General features: G+C 46.8%; 1 protein-coding gene across 2 annotated transcripts in view; it reads right to left on the reverse strand.

Moving 5' to 3' along the window:
- itpr2 (inositol 1,4,5-trisphosphate receptor, type 2) overlaps positions 1-25,008 on the reverse strand; it is a 286,274-nt gene that overhangs the window by 196,837 nt on the left and 64,429 nt on the right. For both annotated transcript variants that reach the window (XM_052034332.1, XM_052034331.1), the window contains exons 3-8: positions 13,138-13,250; positions 11,514-11,600; positions 9,045-9,203; positions 1,133-1,231; positions 964-1,047; positions 721-867 (exon numbers count right to left, since the gene is read on the reverse strand). In XM_052034332.1, the coding sequence (XP_051890292.1) occupies positions 721-867; positions 964-1,047; positions 1,133-1,231; positions 9,045-9,203; positions 11,514-11,600; positions 13,138-13,250 (689 nt within the window). The remainder of the gene's footprint in view (positions 1-720; positions 868-963; positions 1,048-1,132; positions 1,232-9,044; positions 9,204-11,513; positions 11,601-13,137; positions 13,251-25,008) is intronic.

Here is a 25,008-nt window from a genome sequence, read left to right on the forward strand (position 1 = left end):
ATAATTTAGACTTTCCACTGCTGTAGTGGGCTGTAACTCACATCTCCAGATATTTAATCTGGGCCTCAGGATTACTTTGCTACTATATCTTATAATATTTAAACAAAAGCATTCATTGGTGCAGCGTCTGTCTCTCAGTCTGGTAAGAGTACAGTGGACCTTTTTAAAAGGAGAATTACTTGGGGGCACACAATATATTCTAGCTCTTGATGTACATAACGCTGTGAGCTTCAGTAACAGCTGCCTGGATACTGGGCAAACCTGATGCTAATGAACAGGAAGTCTGCCTGCAAGCTTGATTAGTGAAACTAATCAGGGGTAAGTTTTTTTACACAGAGAGTGGTGGGTGCGTGGAACGCACTGCCGGCAGAGGTTGTGGGGGCAGATGCATTAGGGACATTTAAGAGACTCTTAGATAGACACATGAATGATAGAAAAATAGGGGGCTATGTGAGAGGGAAGGGTTCGATAGATCGTAGAGCAGGATAAAATGTCGGCACAACATTGTGGGCCGAAGGGCCTGTACTGTGCTGTAGTGTTCTATGTTCTATGTTCTAAACCTGAGAATTAATCCAAAATAAAAAAGAGTAGATTGCCATTTCCAATACAAGGCTTCTCTAGCTCCTCAATTCTCCCCGTTCACACATCATTGGATCAACAATTTGAAAAAAGACCCCAAAGGAATGGTGAAAACACTTGTCATGCACCATTAAGTTCTACCTCAATCTCCCAGAGAGCCTTGGAGCTTGTAGCTGAGGTGGCAGACTGTCGCAGGGTGGTCCTCAGGAAGATGTGCTGCTGCTTCTTGTACTCGTCGCAGGTGAGGAACTTCTCCTGCTCGGCGTGAAAAAGCCTCACCACGTCCCCCTGCGGGGCGCAGGGACAAACATATCAGATTAGAATGGCAGAGCCCGCGTGAGGCGCACGTCTATCCGGGGCTGGAAGGGAAAGCAAAGCACTAACCCCTTTGAGGACGTCTTCCCGGTAGTCACTGTACTTCATGAAGAGAGCAATCTTCCAGCTCGTGTTGCAGTTCACCGCGTTCACCTGGAATTGAGGAAGTTCTGATTAATTTCCTCGGTGGGATGCCCGACCGTAGTCTCTCCAACGAAACTGCGGGACTGATTCTTACCTCCTTACAGCCTGGGTTGTCCAGCAACTCGTGACAGCTTGCGTGCAGCGGCTGTCCGGCATTGACGGGGTTCAACACCACCTTATCTCCCACGACCACCTGGACACAAAGTCACAGTCAGAGTCGGGTTTATTGTCAGACGCACAAGTCCGTGTGTGCACAGGTGCAATGGGAGACTTACTTGCAGCAGCATCACAGGCACACAGCATCATGTAGGCAGCATTCACAAGAAAACAAAATTAGACATAAATTATGTACAATTTTACAGGAAAGAACATAACTAGAATAAAAAAACAAAGTTCATTTTAGTGCAAAGTGATCAAAGAGGTCATAGTAATTAGGGTTGTGCCGGTTGGTTCAAGAACTGAATGGTTGAAGGGAAGTAGCTGTTCTTGAACCTGGTGGTGTGGGACTTCAGGCTTCTGTACCTCCTGCCCGATGGTAGCTGCAAGAAGACAGCATGGCCTGGATGGTGGGGATCTTTGAGGATGGATGTTGCCTTCAAGAGGCAGCACCTCCTGTAGATACTACGGATATCCCGCAGAGGAATGAGCATAACTTGGGCCCATGTAGATTCCTGTGGTGACACCTTTGACTCAAAGAAAATGAGCGGAGTTAAAGGAGAGGTTGTTCAATGTAGGGACAGTTGGGGCAGGCCAATGAGGGTGGTATACTGGGGTAGTCATTATGGTTGGGCAGGTTGGTTCAAGAACCGAATGGTTGAAGGGAAGTAGCTGTTCCTGAACCTGGTGGTGTGGGACTTCAGGCTTCTGTACCTCCTGCCCGATGGTAGCTGTGAGAAGATGGTGTGGCCCGGATGGTGAAGGAAACATCACAGGTAACAGGCACAGTTAGGAACCAACCCAAGATCTCTGACCAACCTATCACAATTTTACTAATTTAGATGTACAGAGGGATCTTGGGGTCCAAATTCATAGCTCCCTGAAAGTGGCTGCACAGGTTGATAGGGTGGTAAGGAAGACGTATGGTATGCTCGTCTTTATTAGTTGAGACACTGAGTTCAAGAGTAAGGAAGTAATGTTGCATCTTTATAAAACTCTGGTCAGGCCGCATCTGGAGTATTGCATTCAGTTCTGGTCGCTCCATTGCAGGAAGGATGTGGAGGCTTTGGAGAGGGTGCAGAAGAAGTTCACCAGGATGCTGCCAGGATTAGAGGGCATGAGCTATAAGGAGAGGTTGGATAAATTTGGTTTGCTTTTTCTGGAGTGGCGAAGGCTGAGGGGAGACCTGATAGAAGTTTATAAGATTATGAGAGGCATAGATCAAGTAGACAGCCGGTATCTTTTACCCAGGGTCGAAATGTCTAATAATAGAGGGCTTGCATTAAGGTGAGAGGGGGAAAGTTCAAAGGAGATGTGTGGGGCAAGTTTTTTACACAGAGAGCGGTGGGTGCCTGGAATGTGCTGCCGGGGCGGTGGTGGAGGCAGGTATGATAGAGGGGTTTAAGAGGCCCTTAGATGGGCAGAGAATGGAGGGATATGGACATTGTGTAGGCAGAAAGGATTAGTTTAGTTAGGCAGTTAATTACTAGTTTAATTAGTTCGGCACAACATTGTGGGCTGAAGGGCCTGTTCCTGTGCTGTACTCTTCTATGTTCTACGTTCTAATTTATGGGCACAGGATCTACAGTGTGAAGACCCCCACCTGCAGATGCCTGCCCCCACCATACTTCACTCCCTTCCCTGGTTAACATAACCTCCCGACCCTTTCCCCTTGCACTCGCCCAGATCCTCAGTAACCGTCCCTTCACTGAGACACCCAGCCTACTGCTTGCCTCCTTGGGAAAGTCTAACAACCAGTGAAGTCAAGACGGGGTCTTTGACACGCCTCTGCCAAACTTGGCTGATTTCTCATGCAGGAGGTATTTAAAAAGAGAACACACCTTATTGTCTACCCGCACTGCACTTTCTCTGTTGCTGCGACACTTTACTCTGCGTTCGGTATTGTTTTACCTTGTACTGCCTCAACACACTGTGTAATGAATTGATCCGTATGAACGGTATGCAAGACCACTGTACCTCGGTACAAGTGACAATAACAAAACCAATTCCAATTCTTTACGATTGAATGTAATTCCCATTGGAGAGTGCTGACCCCAGCAGAAAGCCTCGGCGAGTGCCCCGGCTGATTTAGTGTCGTTCAAATGCTGCCAGTTGTCTCCTCAACCTGTTCTGGTTGTGAAATGGCATCTGGTTGTTGGGAGAGCTTGGCTGATGGCCACCAAGGGAAGACTGCCAGTCGGGAAACAAAATAACTGTTGGATGGCTGGTGGCAGGGGAAGGGTGTGTCCAGCCTGTATGTGCACATAAAATCAGTGTGAGAATGTGTATGTGTGTGCGTGCACAATCTCACACTTACTTTGTTGGGACCATACCTCCTCCAGGACTGGTTTAGCTTGCAGCTGTCCCACTCAGGAGAGACAGAGGTCCCCTGTACTCCTGGGGGCCGGATCTGTACTTAAGGACAAGGGTTGAGGGCTCTCTTACCCTGTCAGAACACTTATTCAGAGTCAGTGCTGAGGACTTACTGATCGAATTTAGCTGCAAGCCCTCCTCATGAACCCCACCACAACTCCCTTCCTGCAGTTCTGTTAAAACACCAGCTTCCACTGCAGAGATGCCAGAGTGTAGAACTTGGATGCCAAGGTGCCCTCACTAATGGTGCACTTGCCCACACAGAGTGAGCAGTGGCGTGAGAGAGGGGCCCTCGTTTATTCCCACCTTCCCTCTGCTGACTTCCCTCAAGCTGCTTTGTAAAGGAAAGGATTGGAGCTTTAAACTCCAAGTGTATTAGTGACCTGCGCAATTCATTCCCTTCTGTAACTACCCAGGACATACGAGGGGTTGACTAATGAACTGTGAGGGCAGCAGAGAGGGGGTGGAAGAGGTGGGAAGGGGGGAAAGGGGGGAAGGAGAGGGGGAAGGCAATGGTGCAAAAAGGGGTAGAGGGGAAGGGAAAGGGGGAAGGGGGTTGGAAGAGGGGGTGGGAAAAGGGGAGAAGGGGAAGAGGGGAAGGAGAGGGGGAAGAGGGGGGAAGGGGGAATGGGGCAAAAAGGGGTAGAGGGGAAAGGGAAGGTGAGTGGGGGAAAGGGGGAAATGGGGCATAAAGGGGCAGAGGGAGGGGAAGGGGAAGAAGGGGAAGAGGGGGGTGGGGGAAAGGGGGAGAGGGGAGAAGGGGAAGAGGGGGAAGAGGTGGGGAGGCAGGAAAAGGGGTGGGAGAGGGGAGGAGCGGGAGGGCAGGAGAGGGGGAGGGGGGAGAAGGGGAAGGGTGGGTAGGGTGTGAGGTGGGGAGGAAGGGAGGAAGCACGTGTGTGTGTGTGTGTGTGTGTGTGTGTGTGTGTGTGTGTGTGTGTGTGTGTGTGTGTGTGTATATGTCACATACATGTGCTCAAAGTGTGTGCAGCAGAGCCTGGTCTCCAGTCATCTTGGTCGCAGGACTGGAGTGGAAGTAAGTTATTGTGCTTAGCCTTTCCTTAAAACAATCCGAACTGTGTCCGCTCTTACATTAATTTCCGATTTCTTTCACTGCAGCACCACTTCTCCCATTTTAGTTGCAACTTCCCAGTGACTGAAGCCAAAATTTTCCTCAATGACTCACCACACAAGGAACAGCCTGGGCACATTCTGAACAGCTGGAATTTCTGGACATTCAAAGTCCATCTCCTTCCCGCAATAAAACAGTGATGGAAATTTGCAGCGATTAACCTCTCTAATTTTGGCTGCGTTTTTCTCTTTTGATGAGTATAGTTTACTCTGGGTATGTCCCACAATCTTGTATTAACAACACATAACACAGACAAACAAGCAGGAACTGATTCTAACTGTTGCACTAACTCATCTGGTCTCACCCTATCAGGGGTATGTCCCTTGTTCTACCCATCCCTCTCGCACTTCCTCTGCCACTGAAAACTAACTTGTTTTTTCCCTTTTTCTTAGTTCTGGCAGAGTCTTAGACCTGCACGTTAACTCTCTTTCTCTTTCTGATGCTGGGCATTCCCAACATTTTCTGTGGGTCTTGACCTATCACATATCCAAGCTGCCATATGGATCACAACACCCTATGTCAGAGTTCCAACAAAAGCACTAACATCAATGGAAACCCAGCATAAATTAGCATTTAACAACTACATCAGGTAACCTGCAGGCAATCCTGCAAAGGGGACTCTCAATATCCCATGTCAGATTAAAACAACAGCTTCCAAACTGAAAGGTGTTAATCTTCTTTCAGTTTCAGGGCAGGTACGGCAGTGTAGTGGTTAGCGTGACGCTATTACAGCGCCAGTGACCCGGGTTCAATTCCAGCCGCTGTCTGTAAGGAGTTTGTACGTTCTCCCCGTGTCTGCGTGGGTTTCCTCCGGGTGTTCCGGTTTCCTCCCACATTCCAAAGACATGCGAGTTAGGAAGTTGTGGGCATGCTGTGTTGGTGCCGGAAGCGTGGCGGCACTTGCGGGCTGCCCCCAGAACACTCTACGTAAAAGATGCATTTCACTGTGCATTTCAATGTACATGTGACTAATAAAGAAATATCTTAAATTTTTTTTTTAAATTTAAATTTTTATTTACAGCGTGGTAACAGGCCCTTCCAGCCCAACAAGTCTGCGCCGCCCATTTTAAACCCAAATTAACCTACTCGTACATCTTTGCAATGTGGGAGGAAACCGGAGCATCCGGAGGAAACCCACGCAGACACGGGAGAACATACAAACTCCTTACAGACAGCAACGGGAATCGAAACCCGGTCGCTGGCGCTGTAATAGCGTCGCACTAACCGCTACGCTACCATGTCGCCCCCTCTCTTCAGGGGGACCTGCATGAACCAATGAAAACTAACATGCATTCACACCAGGTAATTAGGAAGGGTGTGACACAAGAAATTCTGCAGATGCTGGATGTATCTGGAGCAATACACAAAAAGCGCTGGGGGAACTCAGCCGGTCAGGCAGCACCTGTGGAGGGAAATAAACAGTTGACGCTTCGGGCCGAGACCCTTCATTAGGAAGGGTGTGTTAGCCTTTAGTGCAACAGGTTAGAAAACATGGGCAGAAATGTCTTGCTCCATCTGGTAAGATTGCATCTGGAATACTGTGTACAGGCCGGGTCTCCCTACACAGAGGGAAGCGCTAGGAAATTTGGCCAAGTTGATTGCTAGTTTGGTGAGGTCACTATATAGAAGACAGTAAGCAGACCAGGCTAATGGAGTCATACAGCACGGAAACAAACCCTTTGGCCCAACTCTTCCATGCCAACCAAGATGCCCATCCATGCCAGTCCCGTTTGCTCTCGACTTCCGAAGTAAGAGGGCAATCACATTGAAACGTACACAATTCATACAGGGTAGATGCAGGGGTGATGTTTCCCCTGGCAGGGGTGGCTGGAACCAGGGGTCACAATCTCAAAATAAAGGGTCAGCCACTCAAGTCTGAGATAAGTCTACCTGGTACAGATGGGCACTTCATGGTTGGCATGGACACTGTGGGCCAAAGGGCCCGAATGACTCAATGAAAAGAAACTTCGTCACCCAGGTGGAAGTGAATCTTTGGAACTCTCTCCCCAGGATGGCTGTGGAAGTTCAGTTGCCACATGTATTGAAGACCGAGACTGACGGGCTTTTAGAAATTAGAGGAATCAAGGGGTATGGAGATAGTGCAGGAAGGGAGGTAAAAGAGCAGCCATGATCTTACTGAAGGAACAAGCATGAGAGAGCTACTCGTGGTTCGTTTTGTTCTTTTGTTGAAATGATGTGGTTTTGTTTACAGAGTCAAGCCACTGAGTCCTGCCCTGGAGACTCCTCAATCTGCCTCAGGCTTTAGTTGTGTTGAAATAGGTAGAGTGAGCCAACTGGCCTCAAGCTGCAAAACTAAAATTCAAGCTGAAAATATTCCTCAGCCCAGGGCTGAATTAAAGATCACCTCCGCTCACCCAACCCCCCTCCCCAACCCTCTGGCTACTTCCCCTATCCTCACCAGAAATCATTTCAGGTTCCCCGAACACAGAGCGGCCAAAACCCCCACCCCCACCACAACCCCCTCCTCTCTCCTCCTCCCTTCCTCCTGTCAGTCCCTCCCACCATCCCTTCCCTATCCGTCTCCCCGTCTTCCTCATTTTCCTCCTCTCTGCCTGCCCTCTCGACCAGCACTCCATCTACCCGCTCCGCTACATCCTCTTCCTCGTTTCCCAATCCCCCTCTTGCCTCCATCTTCTCCTCTTCCTCCTCCCGCTGGCTCCCCTCAGTTTGTGTTCGCCGACCCTGCCTGGTTGACTTCCTGTGCCCTGTACTGGAAACGACAGACTACTCTATGCACACATAGTCTAAAGGACATACTCTGAAGGAGTTTGAATGTCTTTGAATCAGCACTTTGTAAACACAGTACATATACAGGAACCTGAGGGCACGTACCACCAGACTTAAGGACAGCTTCTACCCCACTGTGATAAGACTATTGAACGGTTCCCTTATGAAATGAGATGGACCCTGACCTCACGATCTACCTTGTTATGACCTTGCACCTTATTGCACTGCACTTTTTCTGTAGCTGTGACACTTTGTACTGTTATTGTTTTTACCTGTACTACATCAATGTACTCTGTACTAACTCAATGTTAACTGCACTGTGTAATGAATTGACCTGTACGATCGGTATGCAAGACAAGTTTTTCACTGTACCTCAGTACAAGTTACAATAATAAACCAATACCAATACAACCTATTGATTTACTGGTCAACGTACACAAGAAAACCGCTCGTCACTTGAGGATATTTTTAATAGCAGGTTTTCGAAAACAAACTAGAAACAAAGTTAGTTCACAATCACATGCCCAACATCAGTGGGATGGGTTGAATCTCATTTGTTGAATTTATTGTTGCTCAGTATTGCAATGACTCAGAGTCATTATTCACGAGCACCTCTTCTGTCAGCTCAACACTGGTGCACTCACCCTGATAAGCAGCCCAGTAAACACTCAGTGTACTAGCTCTGAAGAACAACGTGACAATGGCAGGAAGTCAATGGGCAGTTGCTCTTGCGACTGTTATCAAAATTCTGCTAACAAACAACCTGAATGTGGGAGTGATATCAAACACTGCCAAGAACCCTCGCTTACCACAGGAGATTAGATCAAGATGACTCATTCAAAAAACAGAAATGAGAAAGTACAGAGAAATGTTACTTATCATAGGTCCTCAGTGAGAGCTACTTCAATTGGGGCTACAGTTGCCCAGTAGATGTAGCACCAGAGGTCATGAGTTCAACTACCACCACCGCAAGCTGTGAAACCCAATCCAACCATTAACAAACAGTGCACTTGGCAGGCCAGAAATAGCCACTGGGTACTTGGAAAAGCTTAACCGGTTCGATAATATTAGAGTAATACAGCATGGAAACAGGCCCTTCAGCCCAAAGTGTCCTCAATACCCATCCTTCAGGGAACACTACAGTCACTCTCACCAGGCCTGGGCTGCTCACAGTTCGATAGACTTAAAGAATAGCTTGTTTTAACCAAGATGAAGGTAACAGCCTAGAGCTCTGCTCGGTGTATTTTTGTTAGGAAAGGGTACTAGGGTACACCAGTCAAAACTGTTGATAGATTTTTTGGTATTAAGGGAATCAAGAGCTAGAGTAGGAAAGTGGTGCCTGAGGTGAAAGTTTTTGAAGGCCTGGATAGCCTAATCCTGCTCCTAATTCTTGTATCCTTACACGGGACAGTGGAGCAAAGCTGGGAAAAGGGGATTGCACAGATCGGCCACGATCTACTGGAATCGGGGAGCGGGCTAAGGGAGCTGAGAGGAGTGCCGACCCAGTCCTGAGACTACTTGGGGGCCAGAGTCACAAGTCTAATCTTGCCCACGCGCACCGCCCTGCGGTCGTCGCCAGCAGCGCCTCACTCGGACGTACATTGTCACCTTCGCTCCTCAGCTTCCAGAAAGGTTGAATGTAGAACCAGGAACCTTCGTTTCCCAAAGGGTCCAAAGAAACCCTCATTGCATTTTTTTCCAGGAGCGCTGGCAGTCTTTTGTTGACGGTGAGGTACTTGTTGCTCTTGATGTGCAGCAACTGCAAGCAAATGTAGACAGAGATAAAAAGCATTCAACTGCTTCTTTGATCCAACCACAGATAAATTACACCTCAACATTATTTATTTTCCTCTATTCTAATTTTGGCCTCTTATACAGCCCTGATTTCCCCCTTGTCCTATTAGGGGTGGGAGGGGATTAGGATGGAGAGGCGAGGAGATTCTTCGCACACAAGGCCAGAGCAACATTTATAAAGTGAGCCTATGGTTCACAAGCCAATACATGGGCTCACTGGAAACAGAGTTTACCTCAAAGATATTTCCATTGAATTTATATCTAGCACAGGATGTGACGATATGGTCCATTGTTTGATCTGGATTACCACATTCACAGGCAGAGGAAGGTTTGATTTGCGCCTACACATTAAATGGCCACGTCACCTGTGTCCGGTTATGAGGTTGCGTTGAACTCCTCATCATATCATTAACGATTTGGATGAGAATATACAGGGAATATTTAGTAAGTCTGCAGATGACCCTAAAATAGGTGGTGTCATAGTCAGTATCGAGAACTGCAGCGGGATCTTGATCGGCTGGGTAGGTGGGCTGAGGAATGGCAAATGGAATTTAATTCAGATAAGTGCAAAGTGTTACATTTTGGAAGGACAAATCAAGGTAGGACATACATTGAACGGAAGGGTACTGTTGGAGAACAGAGGGACCTTGGAGTACAGGTGCATAGTTGCCTCAAAGTGGAGTCACAGGTAGACAGGGCAGTGAAGAAGGCTTTAAGCACGCTGGTCTTCATCAGTCAGGGTATTGAATGTAGAAGTTGGGAGGTTATGTTGCGATTATACAAGACATTGGTGAGGCCACACTTGGAGATTTGTGTTCAGTTTTGGTCACCCTGTTATGGGAAGGATGTGATCACACCAGAAAGTGTGTAAAAAGGTTTACAAGGATGTAGCCGGGACTCGAGGGACTGAGTTATAGGGAGAGGTTAGACAGGCTGGGCCTTTACTCCTTGGAGCGTAGGAGATCGAGGGGTGATCTCATAGAGGTATATAAAATCGTGAGGGGCGTAGGTAGGGTGAGTGGTCTTTTTTCCAGGGCTGGGGAATCGAAAACCAGAGGACCTAGTTTTAAGGTTAGAGGTGGAAGGTCTAATAAGAACCTGAGGGTTTTACGCAGCGGGTGGTAGGTATATGGAACCAGCTGCCAGAGGAAGTGGGTGAGGCAGGTACAGTAGATACACTTACGAAGGATATGCACAGGTATGTGGGTGGCAAGAGTTTGGAGGGATATGGGCCAAGTGCTGGGAAATGGGATTAGCTTGAATATACATCTTGGTTGGCATGGATACATATGGGCCGAAGGGCCGTTTCCTGTGCTGTACAACCCTATGATTCCGTATCGATCCTGATCACCGTACCTTTGTGGCCAAGAGCATGGGGAGTTTGAGTCTTAGACCCTGCCCTCCAGTGTTCTTCAGTGCCTACCCACCACTGTCTATCGCCAATAAACAACACCACCACTACCACCCTCCCCGCACACCCCCCGACAGCACTGTGGGAGAACCTTCCACATGCAGACTGCAGCAAGTCAACCAGTCCACCGTCACCTTCCCAAGGGCAATTAGGGATGGGAAATAAATTCAGGCCTTGCCACAGACACTCCCATTCTGGGGGGGGAAACAATCCTCCCGGCACAGACCACTTACCCACAGGGGGTTTTCACTGAACCACCGGATGCTTTGCTGATGATTGAAAGTTCCCCATGGACAGGGCCAACTCCAGCCTTCCCATTTGTTACCCCCCCGAAGCTTGCTGACCCCGTGGGTTTAATCTACACCGACTCTTTCCCTGGTGCTGCAGTGTTCAATCAAACGACGGGCGGGCCTTGTGCACCTCCTGCCCTAGATCACAAGACTGGGCAGCTCTGCATACTATTCAGCTGGAAGGTGCTGGGTTGGCTTTGAGGAATCGGAAGATGAGCCACTCACCACCAAGTAAGCAGCCTCTACCCTGCTCCTGTGGACATTGCATTGATAATGTTGTCTAAAGCGGCTTATGGTCAGTGGTGACACCTTAACTACTTGGCCCCCCTCCGTGTAACATTGAAGACACAATGAAGCTGGGTGGTGGGTAGAATTGGATGGGGTTTCCCATTGACGAGACAGTCTTTACTTGCCACTCATGTTATTCAGACCATGAGCTGAAGTAACTGCACGGTGTCATCTCCTCAGCAGACAGCCCTGCTCCTGACCAAGGGACCATCACTTGCAGAGAACTGAAGACAGATAGGCTGCGGGGTCGACGTAGACAGACACAGAAACCTGTACGGTGGTTTACCTGCATGACGTTGCTGTACTTCACAACCTCCCCCAGCAGTTTCCTCTTCTCTATCTCATTCTGCTTCTGTTCCAGCTCAGCTGCTTGCTGTAAAGAACACTTATTATTTTCATCAAACTTTCCACAGCGATAAGGCATCAAAGTCGACACTGCACAAATTGTCCAGCCAATTAATCCTATCCCCCCCGCTCCTTCCCCACACATTTGCAAGCTGTCACCCAAAATTTGGGTTTCGCTCATCTTCAGGCACACTAAACCTGTACCGTGTGTGGAACTAACAACAGCTCCTGAAAATAATTGGGCAAAGACCCATCACAAGCAACGCCACGGTGTTGAGCTGAAACGGTGCCTCTCGGGACACCCAGCAGAGCCCAGGGCTGCTGGGTAGTGAGTCAGAGCTTAACCATCTCTCCCCCATTGCAGCCACAGGAAACACTGCCATGGAGGTGAGGGAAAACATGGAGGAGGGGAGGGGGGGCGGGGCCACAGCTCTGTGTCTGGGCAACCACCTGGCGATGGTCCGCTGCCATCAACCTCCATGCCACAAGTGGCCCCACACTGCTGCGAGGCGTGGGCTGGTCAAACAGCCAGAGTTGACAGTGCAAGGCTCAGAACAGATCCCTAGAGCGAGGCTGGAATCCGTAAAGGGACAGCCACCGATTATGTAACGTTGGCAGGTGCAGTGTGTACGGACCCTTTAAGAGCCATCACCTTTCTGACCCCTGTACGACGCGCTCCTGGGTTTCTCCGTGACTGAGTGGCATTGAGTTTTGCTCCCAGCAGCTGTGATATCTGCCGGCAGCGGAGGAATTGCGAGCTTCGTGAACTGTGGCGTCAGCCGCTGTAAGGTTAGTCGTGTGCGGAGGAGCCTGGGCCAACATCACCACGAGCATCACTTCACCCGCAAGTGACCACAGCTCTGACTGACCCTGGGCGGAACAGCTCTTGTATGCTTAAAAAGCAAGGCACAAAGCCGTCCAATTTCTTGGCTGGAAAAACTCAGCAGGTCGGGCAGCATCCGTGGAAGGAAAAACGGTCAATGCTTTGGGGTTTGTAGAAGGATCACCAACCCAAAACATTGACTCGTTCCACAGACGCGGCCTGACCCGCTGAGTTTTTCACACCTTTTTGTTTCATTTCAGGTTTCCAGCATCTACAGCTTTATTTTCATATTTGCAATTTCCAGGCCATTTTCTCTTCCAGGATGTCTAATTCTGTTTAGAATTAGGAAGCTCCTGTTGCATCTTCTTCAATGACCTTTTTAAGCCCTGAAGTCCAGGTCACAACACCCTAAAGTGATGTGCGTTTGGTGTATAAGTGCAGTGATGAGCATCGCTGAGCAATCTCAGGATAGTGCCCCCTATTGGCTGATACAATAAGCATCGGGGAGGAGCAGCTCATGCCTTGATGGAGATCGTCTAATCTTCCACTCAGAGCTAGTTATGCCCCAACATGACCTGAAGGAGCCACAGTAACCCAGCTGCCATCTTGAACCTGATCTACAACAGTCTGGTGTCAATGGCAATCAATACATTAACCAGGTTTGAAAACAATGACTAACATGGCAGGAAACATCATGCAGATGAAAACATACCCATTCGTGGGATAAAATGTGTGTAGGTACCTGCAATTTCTTCAGCAACGCAGCTTCTGTATTCCCTTGCTTTGATTGTTTTGCTTTCCAGAACTGTTTCTGTGCTGAATAACGGTTCATGGGGCATACTTTGAAAAGGCAGTCTGATAAAAAGAAAGCAGAGAGGTGATCACAAACTCGAAGAGAGAAACTCTGAAAGTCTGGCTTCAAAACTTAATGGCACAGTGGCTGAGTTGATTATTCTCACGAGTTCCATTCTTTGCTCTTTGACAGTTTGTATGTTTTAAACTTACATGGATGACAACTGTTGTTTTATAACATAAGAAAATAGGAGTGGGAATAGGCTACTTGGTCTCTCAAGTCTGCCACAATATTCAATATGATCTGCCCCAGGCCTCATCAACTCCTCTGAGCCAGTTCCACGTAGCCCGCAATTCTCCAATCTTTCAAGAAGGTCTCTACCTCCTCTTTAATCACCCTGCGTGATCCAACCTCCACAATCCTCCAGGGTAGGAAATTCTAGATTTTTACCACCCTCTACATGAAGAAGTTCCTAAGCATCTCAGTTATAATTAACTGGCCCCTTAATCTTTTAGCGTAGAGGTTAGTGCGACGCTATTACAACACCAGCGATCGGGGTTCGATTCCCGTCGCTGTCTGTAAGGAATTTGTACGTTCTCCCCTTGTCTGCGTGGGTTTCCTCCAGGTGCTCCAGTTTCCTCCCACATTCTAAAGACGTAAGGGTAGGTTAATATGGGTTTAAAATGGGCGGCGTGGACTCGTTGGGCTGGAAGGGCCTGTTACCACACTGTAAATAAAATTTAAAACTTTTTTTTTAAAATGCCTTTAGTAAGGCATTTGACGAGGTCCCTCAGGGTAGGCTGATCCAGAAGATTATGATGCATGTTACCCACGGTGACTTGGTAGTTTGGATTCATAATTGGTTTGCCCACAGAAGACAGGGTAGCGGTGGAGGGGTGTGATTCTGACTGGAGGTCTGTGACCAGCAGTGTTTTGCAGGCATCAGTGCTGGGACCTCTGCTGTTTGTGACATATATGACTACATAGATGGGTGTGTTAGTGAAGATGACACAAAGGTTGGTGGAGTTGTGGACAATGTGGAGGACTGTCAAAGGATACAGCAGGATATAGATCAGTTACAGGTATGGGCAGAGAAATGGCAGATGGAGTTTAACCTGGGCAAGTGTGAGGTCTTGCACTTTGGGAGGTTAAACGTAAGGGGAAGGTATACAGTTTAATGTCAAGACCTTTAACAGCACTGATGTACAGAGGGATCTTGGGTCCAAGTCCATATCTCCCTGAAAGTGACCACGCAAGTATATAGGGTGGTAAAGAAGGCGTCCGGCATGCTTGCCTTCATTGGTTGGGGCATTGAGTATAAGAGTAAGGTAGTCATACTGCAGCTGAATTAAACTTTGGTTAGGCCGCACTTGGAGTATTACGTGCAGTTCTCATCACCCCATTACAGGAAGGATGTGGAGGCTTTGGAAAGGGTGCAGAAGAGGTTCACCAGGATGCTGTCTGGATTAGACGGTATGAGCTATAAGGAGAGGTTGAACAATCTTTGGTTGTTTTCTCTGGAGCATCAGAGGCTGAAGGGAGACCTGATAGAAGTTTATAAGATTATGACAGGCATAGATAGGATACAGTCAGAATCTTTTTCCCAGGATCGAAATGTCAAATATTAGAGGACGTGCATTTAAGGTGAGAGGGGGAAGGTTTAAAGGGGATCTGTGGGACAAGTTTTGTTTTACAGAGAGAGTGGTGGGTGCCTGGAACGGGCTGCCAGGGGTGGTGGTGGAGGCAGTGGTGTTTACGATGCTGTTAGATAAATCCCTGAATATGCAGGGAATGGAGGGATATGGATTATGTACAGGCAGAAGAGATTTAGTTTAATTTGGCATCGTCTTCAGTGCCAGACATTGTGGGCTGAAGGGCTTGTTCCTGTGCTGTAATGTCCTACAGTCTATGTTCTATGTCCTCTTGTTCGAGATTCTTCCACTAGTGGAATCATGTCAACATCTACCCTGTCATGCCTCCTAAGGATTTTGTATGTTTCAATAAGATCACCCCTCATTCTACTGAACTCCAAAGAATATATTCACAAGGATGTTGCCAGGACTGGAGGGCTTGAGTCATGAGGAGAGATGGGATAGATTGGGATTGTTTTCTCTGGAGCAAAGGAGTCTGAGGAGTGACCTTAAAGAGATTTATAAAATCATGAGGAGCATAGATAAGGAGGAAGATTACAGTCTTTTTCCCAGGGTACGGGAGTCTAAAACTAGAGGGCATGGTTTTAAGGTGAGAGGGGAAAGATTTAAAGGGGGCCGGAGAGGCAAGTTCTTCACACAGATGGAGAAGAAAGGTTTAGAGGGGTCTGGGCCAAATGCAGGCAAATGGGGTGAGCTGAGGAAGGCAGCATAGTCAACATGGACGAGTTGGGCTGAAGGGCCTGTTTCCTTGCTCTCTAACTCCAGATCTGACTCAATTAGCTGCCTCTGATGGAACAATCTCCTCAACCCAGGAATAGTATCATCATCGAGAGCTCACAGCTGCCATTTTAAAGTGGCATCACCAACAGACTGCCAGTGACAAATGAACATCAATTAGAAATTAATTCTGGGCTTGTCCATGCTCGCCAGTCCCGCTGGTGCCCGCAGGCCTCGAGTGTACCTCCGCTCCCAGTGTCCACAGTGAGAAAGGCTGCAGAAGGGAGACAGTGCACAGGGGAATAACCCCGCCACTGTAAGTTACACAGTATTAAAGGACCAAACAAGGAGTTTTATTTATGCCACATCCTTCATGAAAAATAAATGATTTTCTATTCCCCCCATACCATTTCCCAGTTAAGAGTGAAACCAATGTGCTCCTGTCTTTCAGTTAATACTCCTCATACTGCCAGAGCTCCGCAAACACTTCAAATTGGGCCACGATTCTACAGAAAGATGTGCTGACCCTTGAGATAGTCCAGAGGAGGTCCACAAGAATGACCCCAGGAATGAAAGGCTCACCCTATGAGGAGCATTTGATGTCTCTGAGCCTGTACTCCATGGAGTTCAGAAGGATGAAGGGGGATCTCATTAAAACCTACCAGATACTGAAAGGCCTGGATAGAGTGGATGTGGAGAGGACGTTTCCAGTAGTGCGAGAGTCTAGGATCCGAGGACACAGCCTCAGAATAAAGGAACGTCCCTCTTCAGCCAGAGGGTGGTGAATCTGTGGAATTTGTTGCCATAGAGGGCTCTGGAGGCCAAGTCATTGGGTGTATTTAAGACCGAGATTAATAGGTTCTTGATTGGTAAGGGGGTTAAGGGTTACAAGGAGAAGGTGGGAAAATGGGGTTGAAAGAAATCAGCCATGATTGAATGGCAGAGCAGACTTGATGGGCTGAATGGCTTAATTCTTATATGGTCGTTATAGCATAGAGCATCATAGACAAAGTACGGACCTTCCCAAGCACGGTCTCTGGCTGACACTGGCTCCCATTGTGTTACTTCAGGCACTCAAGGCCAAGCATGAAGTCCAGCAACATTACAGCATTCAGAATAACCCGTGCCATGCACACAAGGTGCTCAACAGGAACATTATTAAACAAAAGTTAACACCAAGCTATGGAGGTCTCAAGATAGATAACCAATGGTTCGGTTGGGCAAGTTTTAGAGAAGCGCCCTATAGTGGGAGCGGAGGATTTTGGGGAGGTAAGTCCAGTCTTCAGATGCTGATCACACAGGTGCCATCTGTGGAGCAGCTGATATCAGGAAAGGGCAGGAGGTTCCTCCAGTGCCATTGAAAGAGTGCAGAGACCTAGAAGGTAGGCAGGAGGTGGGGCCTATGGCAGACCCATGAAACTAGCTGGAGGACTTTAAACCCTGGGTTTCAGTGGGTGAAGTTTAGCAAGCACACGTTATATAAGTGGGCGGTGATAAACCTGATTCTGATTCTGAAGTAAGGGTTTGGCTTGTTTTTCTCCAAGTCGCATTCACTCTCGGTTTCCTAGTTTCAGGATCATTCCAGCCTGCGGCCGATTTCTGTCGCGTCTCACCATCTGATGGTCGCCGTTGTATTAGTGAGGTCACCCAAGCTCCAGGCTCAAGGAGATGACCCACTATCCTTCAGCCCACAGGAGCAGGCAGAGGGGGCAGGGGGGATTTACCACCTGCATCAAGGGCTTCCCCAAACCACAGGCATTCAGAGACTCCGCTCATCTCCTCCCAAAGACCTCTCAGGTAAGCTCCCACTGGGAGCACCTGGAGGTACTTAGAGTCATACAGCACGGAAACAGGCCCTTCGGTCTAACTGATCTATGTCGACCAAGATGCCCCATCTAAGCTAGTTCCATTTGCCAGCGTTTGGCCCATATCTCTCTAAACCTTTCCTATCCATGTACCTGTCCAACTGTCTTTTAAAGGTTGTTATTGTACCTGCCTCAACCACTTCCCCTGGCAGCTCATTCCACATACATACTGCCCTTTGTGTAAAAAAGTTGCCCCTTAAGTTCCTATTAAATCTCTCCCCTCTCTCTTTAAACCTATGCCCTATAGTTCTTGATTCCCCAACCCTGGGAAAAAGACTGTGCACATTCATCCTATCTATACCCCTCATGATCTTTACACCTCTCTAAGATCACTTCTCAGTCTCCTACGCTCCACGGCATAAAGTTCTAGCCTGTCCAACGTCTCTTCTGCACTCTTTCTAGTTTAATAACATCTTTCATATAGCAGGGTAACCAAAACTGAACTCAATACTCCAATTGTGGCCTCACCAGCGTCCCGTACAACCACACCATGACGTCCCAACTTTTATACTCAAAGCCGTGACTTATGAAGACCAGCATGCCGAAAGCCTTCTTCACCGCCATCTACTTGTGACTCCACTAGTACTTTCCACTGTACTTCTGCAGATGTACAGCAGAAAGCATTCTGACTAGTTGCATCACAGCCTGGTACAGAAACTCCAAGGTACAGGATCGCAAGAGGCTACAGAGAGTGGTGGATTCGGCCAGTTCCATCATGGATACAGCTCTCCTCATCATTGAGGACATCTACAAGAGGCAATGACTCAGAAAGACAACATCCATCATCAGGGACCCCCCACCATCCGGGCCATGCCCTCTTCTCGATGCTGCCACCAGGCAGGAGGTACAGGAGCCTGGAGACCCACACCTCAAGGTTCAACAACAGCTTCTTCCCCACTGCCGTCAGGTTCTTGAACTGACCTGAAAAACCCTAACACTGCCTTGGACTATACTTTGTTTCTTTACTCTCTCTCAATCTTGCACTTTAATTGTTCTGTTTATTCTGTTGCTTATTTTGCACCCATGTCTAGTTTATGTTAATTTAAGTTTATGTTAACCTATTAGACAATTGTTCAAAAGATAAAAAACAGTTATCAATGAATAGATCATGAAAACATACTATTCCCTTCCTCTTCCGTATGGAAAAAGCTGAGTCAGCTCTGGATGGATGAAAGAAAAAATTAGATTGAATGGGACTTGACAAGTTAAATTTATTCAATCCAAAAAATTTACGGAATTGAAACCATATTCGTATTGTATGTTTAACAATTGGGTTAGTCGTATGTTTACTTAATTTGGTAAGTGCAAAAGGGAGTGAAGCTCCTAAAATAGAGACTAATGAAAATTCAAGAACAGATTGGTGCTCAAGGTGTATCCATTTGGGGCATTGAATTACATCAAAATCTTGTATCCAAAAAATTAAATATCTGATATTAATTGCCCAATAATATAACCTAAAGTTAGGCAAGGTGTTTATGTTAACTTATGTTTGTCACGTTTGTAATGTACTGTGCTGCTGCTGCAAAAAGCTCATTTTGGTGGCATTTATACCCCGTGACAATGAGATATCTTTATTAGTCACATGTTCGCTGGCCTTCATCAGTCAGGGCATTGAGTAAAAAACTTGGGAGGTTATACTGCGGTTATACAAGAGGTTGGTGAGGCCATGTTTGGAATATTGTGTTGAGTTTTGGTCACCCTGCTATAGGAAAGGTGCCATTAAGCTGGATAAAGTGCAGAAAAGATTTACGAGGATATTGGATGGGACTTGAGGAACTGAGTTATGGAGGGAGGTTGACCAAGTTGGGATCTGTTTTTCATTGGAGCATAGGAAAATGAGGGGTGATCTTATAGAGGTGTATAAAATTGAGGGGCATTGATAGGGTGAATGCACACTGCTTTTTTCCCAGGGTTGGGAAATATCTTTATTAGTCATATGTACAGCAAGACACACAGTGAAATGCATCTTTTGCGTAGAGTGTTCTGGGGCAGCCCCCAAGTGTCACTACGCTTCCGGTGCCAACATAGCACGCCCGCAACTTCCTAACCCATACATCACTGGAATGTGGGAGGAAACCAGAGCACCTGGAGGAAACCCACGCAGACACAGGGAGAACGTACAAACTCCTTACAGACAGCGGCCGGAATTGAACTCGGGTCGCTGGCGCTGTAATAGCGTCACGCTAACCGTTACACTACCGTGCCTGCCCTTGAACTTGATCTCAGCAACCCACATGTTCTGCACCAGGCTGTCCAGGTCCCTCTGACTGCCTGGGAGCTCCCTCTCACCCCCCTCCCATCATTGCAGCATTCATTCATTCAGCGCAGCATTCCCCTGGAAGTGGAAGAGTTATGGTTGTGCTGCATTCTGTCCCTTTAAGAGCTGGCTGCAGAGATCGCACCTGCTGGGCTGCATGCGAGGAACTGTGAGAACTAAAGTCCCAACAGGGAAAACCGATGCCAGTTTCAGCTCCTTACTGGAGAGGGGAATCTGATCACAATCTTCACACAACTTTCACAGGCAGCATTGGGGTGACTCACCACAGTGTTTTAACACTGAAAAAAGGCATGGAGCAATTTCCATGCCTCTCACTGGACTGAGAAAAATACAACGCAAACAAATTCGCTGGCCTTCATCAGTCAGGGCATTGAGTAAAAAACTTGGGAGGTTATACTGCAGTTATACAAGAGGTTGGTGAGGCCGTGTTTGGAATATTGTGTTGAGTTTTGGTCACCGTGCTATAGGAAAGATGCCATTAAGCTGGAAAAAGTGCAGAAAAGATTTACAAGGATATTGGATGGGACTTGAGGAACTGAGTTATGGAGAGAGGTTGACCAAGTTGGGATCTTATTTTCATTGGAGCATAGGAGAATGAGGGGTGATCTTATAGAGGTGTATAAAATTATGAGGGTCATGGATAAGGTGAATGTGCACTGCTTTTTTCCCAGGGTTGGGGAATCAAGAACAAGAGGGCATGGGTTTAAGGTGAGAGGGGAGAGATTTAATAGGAACCTGAAGAGGAACTTTTTCACCCAGAGGGTGGTCAGTATATGGAACAAGCAGCCAGATAAAGTGGTTGAGGCAGGTACTTTAACAACATTTAAAAGGTACTTGGACAGATATATGGATAGGAAAGGTTTAGAGGGATATGGGCCAAACGCAGGCAAATATAAGATATGGGTGGTGAAATAGCAGATGGAGTTTAACCTGGCCAAGTATGAAGTGTTGCACTTTGGGAGATCAAATGTAAAGAGACAGTACACTGTTAATGGCAGGACCCTTAACAGTGTTGATGTGCAGAGGGATCTTGGGGTCCAAGTCCATAGCTCCCTGAAAGTGGCTATGCAGGTTGATAGGATGGTAAAGGCATACAGCATGCTTGCTTTTATTAGCCGAGGAATTGAGTTCAAGCGCCAGGAAGTTATGTTACAGCTTTATAAAACTCTAGTCAGGCCGCATCTGGAGTATTGCATTCAATTCTGGTTGCCCCATTACAGGAAGGATGTGGAGGCTTTGGAGAGGGTGCAGAAGAGGTTTACCAGGATGCTGCCTGGATTAGAGGGCATGTGCTATGAGGAGAGGTTGGACAATCTTGGGTTATTCTCTCAGGAGCGGCAGAGGCTGAGGGGAGATCAGATAGAGGTTAATAAGATTATGAGAGGCAAAGATAGAGTAAACAGCTGGTATCTTTTTCCCAGTGTCTAATAGTTGGGTATTTGATTGCTAATGTAATTAGTTCAGCACAACATTATGCACTGAAGGGTCTGTTCCCGTGGGCAGGCATGGTAGTGTAGCGGTTAGCGTAATGCTATCGCAGCGCCAGCGACCCAGGTTCAATTCCAGCCGCTGTCTGTAAGGAGTTTGTATGTTCTCCCCGTGTCTGCATAGGTTTCCTCCTGGTGCTCCGGTTTCCTCCCACATTCCAAAGATGTACGGGTTAGGAAGTTGTGGGCATGCTATGTTGGCGCCGGAAGCGTGGCGACACTTGTGGGCTGCCCCCAGAACACTCATCGCAAAAAGATGCATTTCACTGTGTTTCGATGTACTCATGACTAATAAAGAAATCTCATCTTATGTTCTAAATGGGACTAGCTTAGATGGGAATCTTGGTCAGCATGGACCAGCTGGGCCAAAGGGCCTGCTTCCATGCTGTATGACTTTATGACTCTGTCTAACAAGTAGCATCCTGTTGCAGTATATACAATAGAAATAAATCCCTGCACCAGCTATTCAAGTTTCACTCGCAGATAGATCCAAAATTCCAAAGCTATTTGTTAGTTACAAAAAAAAATCAAGCATTATACTTTGGCAACACTTACAATGCTTTTAGCAAGATGACCTTGTAAACTGCAGCAAAAGTTAAGCCTTTGTTGGATTACGCAGGAGATTCCAGTTAATACAAGGTTTTATCACCAAAATTAAAATGACTGGACATTGTTATATCTTATCAGGAAGGGTGGAATTCTTCCAACACAGTGGCCCTGAACCAATATCCAAAACCCATCTGTTTGCAGCTACATATTAAATGGAGATTTTGCATTTAACAGATTTAATGTACATGCAGGCCACTCTGTCCTCCAGAAGCATGCTGGCTCCCAATAGAGCAATCTCAATCTCCCCCCCTCATCTTATTCCCTGCAGGACTGCAATTTGCCCTCTCTCACATGCCCAGCAACTCCCCTTTCGCAAGATCACAAGACAAAGGAGCAGAAGTAGGCCATTCGGCCCATCGAGTCTGCTCCACCACTTCACCACGAGCTAAACTATTCTCCCATCTGGCCCCAATTCCCGGCCTTTTCCCCATATCCCTTGATACCCCTGACTAATTAGATACCTATCAATCTCTGCCTTAAACACCCCCAATGATCGGGCCTCCACAGCTGTACATGGCAACAAATTCCATAAATCCACGACCGTCTAGCTAAAGAAATTTCTCCTCATCTCTGTTCTAAATGGGTACCCTCTAATTCTGAGACTGTGCCCTCTTGTCCTGGACTCACCCACCAAGGGAAACATTTGATTTGTTTGCCACCTACTTACATGGATCATAGAATATTACAGCACAGTACAGGCCCTTTGGCCCACAATGTTGTGCTGACATTTTATCCTGCTCTAAGATCCTGCTCTAAGATACACCAGGGTTAATTTTCAGCAGCCAATTACCTGCCAGTGCACCTTTGAGATGATGGAGGAAACTTGAGTGACCAGAGGACCAGACAAACTCCACGGCAGCAGCACCAGAGGTCAGGATTGAACCTGGGTCCCTGGAGCTGAAAGGCAGCACTACTTGCAGGGTGACCTTGCCAACCATTTTCTCAAATCCAAATAACACACTCATACTTCAACACAATTACGGTTTCCATGCTAATGGAAATTCAACTCTTTCTTTGACTTGGACCCAAATTTCTGGATAAATGGGTCCTCAGAGGCTGACTTGTTCATGCATTAACAAGTAGGTAGTTAATGCTTTCCTGTCCATGCAGTTAGTAGAGTCAGGACTTAACTCTAAATCAGACTATTTAATAAGCTTAAATTTCAGTAATCACAAACTATAATCTTTAGTATAAAAATACATTCCACCTAGAATATCTTCAGAAATTCTCAGTGTTGGAACTTCTCTTTCATTCTGCAGTTATTTTGAAAAATTAAGGTTTAACACATCTACATTTTAGAAAGGACTGTGAACATTATAAATAAAAGGGCAGTGAGAACAAAATGCATGGAAGTTATTTCAAGAAGTGGCCTTTGGAATGGTGGGCTCACGTGATAACATCCTATTGTTAAGTCTGAAGTGCTTTATGTATCTCATAATGTAAAATACCTCAGTCACATGTTGAAGAATTGTCAGTGAAATGACATGATTCAGCCTCTCCGCAAATACAGGTTTTATTTATTTAGATAAGGAAGCCAACATATCTGGCCTGATGCAAATGCGGCAGATTAAAAATTGCATTACTAGCACTGTGGTGGGATTTGTCAGTCACCCTTGCACTGTTTGTAAACTCCCATAATCTTCAAATGCGAGGTAGCCAGAACAGTGCTTTTGGGTTTCCTTCTGTAACACAAAGCCATGTCAGCTTCTGCACGGCACTACTCCCTTGATCACAGAGCAGCTGACATTAAGCCAAGCAGCTATTATCTCAACACTAGTTCTTACATACAACAAAAACACGCAGCACTCTTCCAGCCACTGGGGAGCGATGCTACTTAATAAATGGGTGCTGCAGTGATGGGATGTTTTGAGGTGTGCTCCTCGGGGGACTGGACAAGATGATGATGAACGCTGCATGCAACAAGCATGTACTTGTTGCAAAGAAAACCTTCCAGTCATTAACCTGAGGTTCAGTCTGCCACCTCAGCTGCAAGGTGCATTGCACTATTTCAGAGTGAGAAAGTAAAGGGTTAAGAAATTGTGACCGTACATATAACTAATGGAAAAAATACCACACAAGCCCCTGATTCAAGATCAGGTGGTAATTACTGTGTAAGGAACTTAATTGTAAACTAATTATACTAAACAATGAGTGTAGTGTTTGTCTTTGTATCTTAGACGCCTGATCGAAACTTGTGTAACCACATTGATTAAGTGTACGTGACAAGAATTGTATAAATTGATGCTTGCTCCTTTGTAGTGCAGAGACCTCTGGTAGAGAGTGCTAAAGGAGGGTTCTCCCTGGTAGTATATTACTAATAAAGGCAGTTATACAGAATTAATCTGTGGCACTGTGTGTTTTTGCAGCAGGCAGGAGTGGGAACTTAAATTAGGATAACAAGAAAAGCACAAGTGATCTTGTATAACTCATGATCTGTGTGTTGTCTGAATCTATGTGCCCGTGATGCTGCTGCAAGCAAGTGTTTCATTGCACCTGTACCTCACCGTACTTGTGCCCATGACAATAAACTCACTTGAGTTCTCCACAGTCCGTCCAATATTTATCTCTCAGCAATCTAAAGAAGATCATCTGATGTCGGAGCTTGCTGTGCCCAATCAGCCCGAGTTTTCCGCGATGGCTACAGTCTAACAGCGCCCTTCATTAGCTTCACAGTGCCAATGGAAATGCAGCCTATTCCTTGCTTCTGGCTCAAAAGGCACTACCTCTGGATAAATGGGACCTCAGAGGCTAACCTGTCTCACTGTGTGCAAGAAGAACAGTAATACGAGGTGACATCAGTAATTGGGCATGACCTACTTTTCCAATAAAATGGGGTTGCTTTGAATCTAATCCTGCTGTGACATTAGCAATGACTTAGTAGCCTCAGTCGCATGGTGACTAATGACCGATTTTTTTAAATCAAAATAAACTTTATTCATAATAAAAGACAAACTATATACAATTATAAAACAGTGCAAGCCTTTATACTCTTGTACAGATCATTCATTAGTGTTACCTTTTTACATAAAAAACAGCACCGATGCCACACGTGGGACCACCCAGTCCCGTATTTACAATATTTAAGGGGCTTTCTCGCCTGACCCCACCCCTCCTTCTCCTGTGGCAGAAGAACCCTAAACTGTCGTCCTTCCCCACCGAGCCCTTGCGCTGGCTGCACCCAGCTTCAGTACGTCCCTCAGCACGTACTCCTG

Source organism: Pristis pectinata, chromosome 19 (assembly GCF_009764475.1).
Source record: "Pristis pectinata isolate sPriPec2 chromosome 19, sPriPec2.1.pri, whole genome shotgun sequence".
NCBI classification, from domain to species: domain Eukaryota; kingdom Metazoa; phylum Chordata; class Chondrichthyes; order Rhinopristiformes; family Pristidae; genus Pristis; species Pristis pectinata.